At 39.1% G+C, this 8,386-nt stretch overlaps 1 protein-coding gene across 2 annotated transcripts in view; it reads left to right on the top strand.

Moving 5' to 3' along the window:
• The window catches only part of LOC107086875 (cholecystokinin receptor-like), a 78,093-nt gene that overhangs the window by 7,386 nt on the left and 62,321 nt on the right, over positions 1-8,386 (top strand). Inside the window, exon 1 of one of the 2 annotated variants that reach the window (XM_015378122.1) lies at positions 6,939-7,143. The exons of the other annotated variant lie outside the window; for it this stretch is intronic. Coding sequence (XP_015233608.1) covers positions 7,104-7,143 — 40 coding nt within the window. The 5' untranslated portion in view covers positions 6,939-7,103. Of the gene's footprint in view, positions 1-6,938; positions 7,144-8,386 lie in introns of those variants that run through there. 2 annotated transcript variants of the gene reach the window in all.

Here is an 8,386-nt window from a genome sequence, read left to right as displayed (position 1 = left end):
TTAATGCTAGTGAGAGCACGCAGGCAGTACAATAATTAATGCATCATGTGCGGATTAGAACTACTACGATTGGTTCCATAAGCATCTCCCTGAAAGGACTGAAAGGAACTTGAGATGTCGGTAACGTGGTATATTTTTGGTATATATAATTTTAATAACTTAACAGTAATGATATGTGTATAGCAAAATACTTTGTTTTGACAATATTGCAGACATTGCTGTTTTCTGATTTTTTTTAAACATGAGGGCTGTCATGTTGTCTGTGCTGCTCAATAGTGAGCAATGAATGAAACATCAAGTAATGAACCTTTAGGCAAAGCATTGGGTTGGAAGCCTTCATTGCCCCTGAGGCTTCATTTGGCCATCAATAGGTACGGTTAGTCAAAAACAGAAGCAACAAAGGCTAGGAGTCTGGAGGGCTAAAAGTTACCACTTCAGATTAACACTCTGGGATTGAAGTGCTGGCAGCCAACTCCTTAAGTAGTCAGAAGCTGATGAGGAACAGGTGCAGGCAATCAGCAGAGCAACCCAACCAACCATGCTCCCAGTTGACCTCTGGAGGATGGTGTTGAAAACTGCAGATTGGTATCCATTGTTCACTGCTGTAAAGCTATGCAAACTCGAGTCAAACTCTGTTCTTTAAATAATCTTGACTGTAGGAAAAGTATAGCATAAGGCTGATATCTAGTGATGGGTTAATGGGGCATCTTGAAACGTTTCAACACATTGCCAAACTCTATTGGTACTGCATAGATACTGTCTCAAAGAATACTGACACCTGCTGGCCCTTTAAAGACACTACAGGTAGCTGATTTTACAGACGAAACTGAATTGATTTGATGCTAGTACAATGATATAATTTAAGTTATTGTATGTTATATTGTATTATTTCATATCTAAGTTTAAATTGAAAATATATTTGATGTTTTTAGACGCGGCCAATAAATGATGTAAACATATATCATAACGTGAAATTTTAAATGGAAAATGTGAATGAGAATGCTTGTGGATTAGGATTTTAAATCATATTGTTAAAACAGTAAGTGCAGTAAAAACAGTAAATAAACTAAGAGTCAATTTGAAATAAACTTTAATTCAGATAACTTGAGTGATAACTGAGAGGAAAAGGATGACACAATGATAAAGTTAAAATAAAAACACAATGGCTGAAACGTTCTTATTCATTTTAGGTTGCTCCAAAATTGTTGATAATTTAAGCGATAAACCACAAAAGACATTTTTTTTTTTTTAGCAGATGCATCATGTTGACAGATACGTTTTTAAACAGTTAAGTGTGTCAGTCAGTTAGAAACAAGTCCTGTATCGGTCACATTACTTTCTTGAAACGACACGCATGCACCGACGCATCAGTGTTGCTGGACCCATCACTACTGATATCCAACCTTGTGACTCCCTGTTGTAGAGTTATTAAAGGCTGCCCCAAACCACATATACTAAGTTAAGTGTGGTAAATTGATGTACAATAGAGAATACAAAGTGATTTCTGATCATTAAAATGTTTTTCTTTGTAAATAATCGAAATGCTTCTTGACTGTTTTGACGGTAAATGCTTATATGATTAACCATTGTAAGCCTAACAAATAAAATTTTGTTTACTTTCTAAAATTGCATGCCAACAATTTTCTTCTACATCCATATTCTTATTATATTTTCCAAATGTAATTTTAGTTTTACCAAAATTTAAAGCCAGATTATTTAAGTCAAACCAGACTTTTAGCTTTTTCTTATATGCTTGGTGATGATTTAACCCTTTAAAGCCCGATCCAAGAATGAAACAAAACAGAAAATTACTTTTTTTTGGTTTGAAGTCCTTATTTGGCCTTTTTACAAAATATGTAAAAAGAAAAAACAGAAATATATTTTTGATATTAATAATTTATTACTATGCGATAAGTCAAGATTATTTTTTGTGTAGTCTTCTGCCCTCTGTTATCAGGTATATCTGATTGTGTACAATAGGATTTTGAGCAAAGTTTTTACCATTAAATTATGCAAAAGGTGACGCAAAACATTTCAGAAAACGTATGTATCAAATATGATACATTTGGCATTACAGGGTTAATCTAGCAGTTTCTGTGATATTGTTCCCAAATACAAAATTTCTATCATCTACAAGTAGGGGTGAAGAAAAAAATCGATTTGAGCTCAAATCGCGTTTCTAACATTAAAGATTCAGAATCTATTCTCATTTTCTTTAAAAACTATTTTTTTGTGGGTGTGGATGTGCCTTATCAGGCACCATAGTGTTTGGTGAAATCAATGAGCAGTGTGAGCTATGCACAGGCATGCAAGCATTAGCCTAGCATTCTAGGTTGTGTGAGCTACTGTGTTTGTTGCCGCTAAAGTATTGAGGACGGAGAAAAAGAAATTCAACCGCCTCCACGGTCTTTAAAAGCAACTATTTGGAAACACTTTAGATTTTACCTTCAAACCGGCCTGGCTAAGAAAGGGCTTGACATGACTCATGCGATTTGCAGAGATTGCAACGGTAAAGTTAAGTATTTCGGGAGTACTTCAAATCCCCATTCTCATCTGGAAAGACATCACCCAGAGTTGTTGGTAGAATTGGATAATTCAGTAAAGACAGTGCCAACACGACCTGCCGACCAGCGAACACTTCACCATTTTGAAAAACTGCCACATAATTGTGAACGGGCAAAGATGATATCAAAATTTGGTGTTTACATTATTGCAATAGGTAAATAAAACATTTACAATTATAAAGTTATATAAATGTACTCTTCTTTCATGCCAGCAGACTGGAATAGATCCTGAGAATCATTTTGAATCGTAAATTAATAGTTTCTGAATCTAATCGTTTTGATTTAAAAGAATCGGAAAAAAATCGAATTGTGACCCCAAGAATCGATTGTAAATCGAATCGTGGGAATCCCAAAGATTCACAGCCCTATCTACAAGTATCATTTTAAATATCCTTTTATTTTAAATATCAATATCATTAAAAATTTTGGATCCCAACACCAATCCCTGGAGGACACCACAAGAAATGTCCAGAAAGGGCAAAATGCATCATTCTCAGTGTGAGGGTGGTTTTTCTTAGATAGAAAACTTTGAACCAATTTGGCTGTATGATCTGGTTTAACTGTCTCTGTAAAGTGCATTAAGATGAAGTGTGGGAAATTGCCGCCATTTATTTAAACTGAAATGACTCAACCAATTTCATGTTTTTCTGCCTGTTACTCAGCATTTGTAATAGTTATCATGCTTGACATATTTCTTTGTGATTTGGTCTTTTTTATTTTCATTTCTAACTGATGTGATGCTTATTGCGATTGGAGCTTTTAAGCTTATAGAGATGCTGTAAAGCTCAGCTGACATATTTCTCATCACATTAATGACTGAAGTCTCATAAGAGCAGATCGGGTCAGGCGGGTTCCTTTGTATTTGGAACATCTGTATCCACACCTTGGCGGTTCTTGGACTCTGTCTGCTCATCAGATGATTCAAAGTGGCACTTTGCTGAGCACACTGTCCTTCTGAGAGCCTGTGACTTACCATGATGGGGATTTCATAAGCATTAAATTAACACAGCTTGTCAATGAAAGGCTCAGCATTGGGGAACAATCAAAAAACAGGGAAACTTCTTACAGAAGATGAGCTGTTAGCTACACTGATAGCATACAGTTATTTCTTTACCTTCAGTTTATAAGTCTCTTGACATCTTCCTGTAGTAAAGATACAGATTAACTGTTTAGAGAGGCTGAAACTAACTGCTAATCCAAGAGGGTCAAAACCAAAACAGACCTCCGCTTTGTCCAAAAACAGAAAACAGTAGAAGTTCGGGAAGACGACTGAGAGCTTATTCCAGACAAAGCAAGAGTTCAGGAAGGTTGGAAGCCTTAAATGAAGACCCCTTAGAGACCTGAGCAGAGACTTGCAAGGCCATCGATTTTGGTGAAGGGAAAGTGTAGGATGCCAACTAAACAGAAACTTTGGAGGCTGATGATGTCAACGAAGGCATGGAGGCAGAAGTCGGCCGACCATAGAGCTGGAAACGATACAAGGGCAGACGAGGACCAGCAGACCAACAAAAAGGCCAGTAGGTCAGCTGAACGGAGTTCTCAGGAGCAAGCAAAGAAAAAATCTTGCAGCTTGGTATTGATGGTGTGATAGCTTCCAGCCAACCTTTCAAGAGAAAGGGAAGAAGTCACGGGAAAATTAAGCTCTGGAGGCTATGGCTCAGGCCAGCAATCTGGAAGTTTGTCGGACTCTGACTGTGACCTGGGGATCTGAGGCGACGGGAACTTGGAACCAAGTTGGTGGAGCCCTGAAAACTTGGAGCATGGTGAAATATTTTAACCATGGTGGAGACAAGGACACTTGCATATAGTAGAACTAGGCCACAGGGACTTTGAGTTTTGGCGGAATGCAGAGTATTTGGAGCTTATGTGAAACTTTGAGTGCTCGAAGCCTCAGGTAGGGCTTTTCCACCGATGTCGTCACGTCCTCAGAACCCCGCCCACTTTGCATCCAAAAATTCAAAACACATCTCTGCGATGTGATTGGCCCTCCAGTTCTAGGGCCTGGGGGCATTGATCGAGGCTAGACCACTCGCAGGCAAAAATGATTTTGGCTTCCGGCGGGTGGGGCTAGTTTACTAGGCTCTTTCTGAGTATATTTTTAAATATAATCAATGTTTCTACAACTGCTTCATGGTTCAGAAAATGCATGGGGTGTCCACAGATTCTTTATTAACGAAGGATTTTTTTTTTCTCATACACACAAGAATGTTTTTTTCCAGAAATATTATACAGAGAAGAAATTTCCAACCAAAGCTTCTTACAAAGATCTCAGAGTTCATATCTGGAAAAATTGTTTCCCCCCACAGCTGCAAGAGTGGATAAATCCAAACCCCATCCCATCTCCTTCATATGAATAACAGCACCTAAAGTATTTAGATAAATCATATTAAACATCTTCACATATCGATTGCATTAGCATCTCATCAACATTTCTGCACGTACCATTCATCTTACACATACAGTAGCTTTCTCCTGGTTTGACAGCAGCATTATTTACTTTGCTGCCTGGCCTGGAGAGTTTTGATGCACCTTTGAGGCATAGATTTGTGGAGCAGCAATTAGAAATATCATGCAGACGCAACAAAGTCCTCTTCTTCTTCTCTGGTGGATTGATAGACAAATGCCTGCATCTCGCCACTTAGTGTTACTTCTGCTTTCTGTACCACCCAATGCTGATGGTGAAGGACTGAGTTCCATAACTGGTTGAAACAGGCGCCTGCTTTAAACCAAGCACCCATGTTTTGTGAAACGGACGATGAACCGGTTCAAGAACAAGGGTGTGCTCGTTTGGTGCAAAAGAGGTAAGTGTAGTCATGCGTGCCTGGAGCCTTGGTGAACATCTTGTTGGGACTCAGGGGTTATGGGAGATTTATTCCGGATACTGAACCTTGATGACCTGAATCGATCGATACCTCCTATTGATCCCTGATAATATACAGTAGTAGCCATTCACTTTCGTTGATGGGTCCTTGGCTGGTCCCCTACAATTCATTTTTAAACATCAATCTTTGTACTAATATATTATTACTGTCATGATTTGTGAACATTAAGATCTAAATAGAAGCTCCATCTCCTGATCAGACCCTGTAATTCAGTGGGCCATTTTAAATGGTTGCTACTGTAAGCTGATCCTTAATAGCTTTGGTCCAAATATCCTGCTAACCCCTCAGAATAAGATCAGCAGCTGCCCACCGGACTATATAACCAGCGTTCAGACCGGTCACTAGTGCCAGATTATTACGAGCCATCTGTGAGTTTAATCCAGCTTTCCTGTTACCCGTCTGCCTGCCTGATTCTGTCGGCCTCCAGAATCTCAGTGATTGATGCAGAGGCTGTGGTGTACTTCCTAACAACAGCAGAAGTAGAAGCTATCACACACTACTGATCCCAAGGGACGCTAACTTAAGCTGCGGTGTCCACCTTATGAATGGTAAAGGAACAGAAGCTGTGGAATCCACCTCACACCTGATAACAGGAACAGAGCGTGCAGAATCCTCCTACATCCCAGCAATAGGAAAAGGGGCTGAATCTTCCTTCGGACACCTACCGACAAGAGTAGAAGCTGCAGTGTCCTGCAGATGCCAAGCAGTGACAGCAGATACTGCAGCATCATCCTGGAGCTACCGTGACAAAACTTTAAGCTGTGGTGTCCTCCCGAGTCCAGTGTGACAAGAAGTTCTGACAAATGCTTGGAGACAGGAAGGAGACATGTTGAAGACCTTCAGCAACTAGAAACAAGGCATCCTAAAGACTGAAGAGATATAGGCTGTGAAGTTCTGAGGATTTTCTGAGGCAGAGACAGAACCACCAGTAGACTTGGTAAATACGCTGATGAAAGCAATGATCAATGGTCATAAGAGTATTAAATTATTTAAAAATTCCATTGACATCTGGCCCAGGAAAAACTTATTTGCATCTTTTAAGCAGATGTCCACGCTCTCTGTCACCTGCAAACACTTAAAGAGAATAATCAGAGTCCTGCAGCCAATGAAGCAGCAATGAAAGAATCTGTTTGTTTTAGAGTCTTTCCTCTTTTGGCAATTAGTTTTAAGTGCGAACCAGACGTTTGGGTTACTTGCTGTTGGTAACGTTACATTTAGTGCTGTAGCAACTTTTGACACCACAGCTATGAAATGCAGGCTTCAGTTGCCGCTGGCATGTTGGATTCTAGGGGAGCAAGAGGAGAACAATACGGGTAGAGACAATCCGGCTCAGCAGGGAATGGCTTGTTGACTGAGCGGCAGATCTAAGAGGCAGAGGCAAGAGCTGACATGTCTGAATGAGCTGCAGAGACAGGAGCTGGGGTGTGCTGTTTATGCCGCGTGGAGAAAATAGCAGCAAGTAAGGTCGGAGGGTTGCGTGAAACTGCAGCAAACTTTTGCCTATAATAACGAGAACCAGGGTGGCTCCAGAGTAGGGGCGCTCTATTTCCTTCAGCAGGACAGGAGAGGGTAGGATTTTTGTGTCACCTCTGTACAGTTCTTCTGGATTCTGTCAGGACCAACCGAATCTGTTCATCAGTTTGGACCATTATCAGTTATGAGGACCAAAACAAAAACTAATGCTCCAGGGCCAAATGGTGAGTATCACGATTTTAATGAAATCCTAAGGCAGGTGAAAAAGTAAACAGGCAATACACATAAAAACAAAAAAAGGACTTGATGAACACTAGAAGCTGAGTGAGATAACAGGTGCAACAGGTGCAATGGACATAAGGAATCATATGTGCATCCAAACTAATAAATAATGAATGGTAATAGCTTAAGGAGAAATAATTAAGCAGGAATAATGAGGAAAAATATAAGAACACATATCCAAAGTTATAGAAACAATGACTAGAAAAAGTAAAGACAAAACCAACTAAAACACTTCAGAAATAAGCCAGAGAAATAAACTTGCAGGACCTGACAGTAACTGTCATTTTCTAAAAATAAAGGTGTGTAGAGAGCAAGAAATATTGAAGCTGTTTGAGTGAACACTATCTCAATGACCTTTGTATTGTAGTACCATTCTATTAGGTAGTGGCTATAAAAAAAAAATAAATAAAAATGACTTTTTATAGTAATGTGGATTTAATACAGCCCAAGTCAAGTTTCTCCATTATCATTTTGTCCTTTAGTTTCTAGGTCATTAATCTCATATCCATTTTTTTTTTCTTATACGAAGGGCGTTCAATACTCATACTGTATTTTAAGAAACTATAAAGGACCAAATTTAAACCAATTTATTTCCTCTCTGAAAAAGTTGTTTTGCACCTTTTTTCTATTTATTTTGGTTTTATCACTACTTAGATCATTATTTTTTTATATTGAATATTATGCCTCTTGATAAACGAACATGCTGCAAAACCGTGCAGACTGTTATTAATAAGAGTTGCAGAAACATTCTACCTTACATTGAAGCAGTAAATACACCGGACGTGTAACAGTGCGTAGGCGTAACAACGCGGCATGCGTGCACTACACAGCTTTCTGTTTAAAACAGTAAAATTATTTACACCGGACGCGATATATGCTCGTTCGGTGCTGCTATTATGCGCATTGATTTAGGATGAGTTTCTAATTTCAGATCCCTATACACAGAAACGCAACATCCGGTTTCACAGTTAACTTTAGGCTAAGGTCAATCTTCTACTTAGTGCCCTGGTGGAGGAATAAGCCGACATCAAAGGTTCTGTTAAAAAAGGTTATAAAGCGTACTGTAGATCTACTTGCCTTTTAACCAATTCAAAAAGCTGCAAAGAAAATTAGGTGCAACAACACATTGGTACTGTGGTAAACAAGGTCCTCTGACCAGTTTCAATTATTTGGACAGTCCATTGA

Source organism: Cyprinodon variegatus, unplaced genomic scaffold (genome assembly GCF_000732505.1).
Source record: "Cyprinodon variegatus isolate N-32 unplaced genomic scaffold, C_variegatus-1.0 Scaffold9, whole genome shotgun sequence".
Taxonomy (NCBI): domain Eukaryota; kingdom Metazoa; phylum Chordata; class Actinopteri; order Cyprinodontiformes; family Cyprinodontidae; genus Cyprinodon; species Cyprinodon variegatus.
This window is presented reverse-complemented; position numbering and strand designations above follow the sequence as displayed.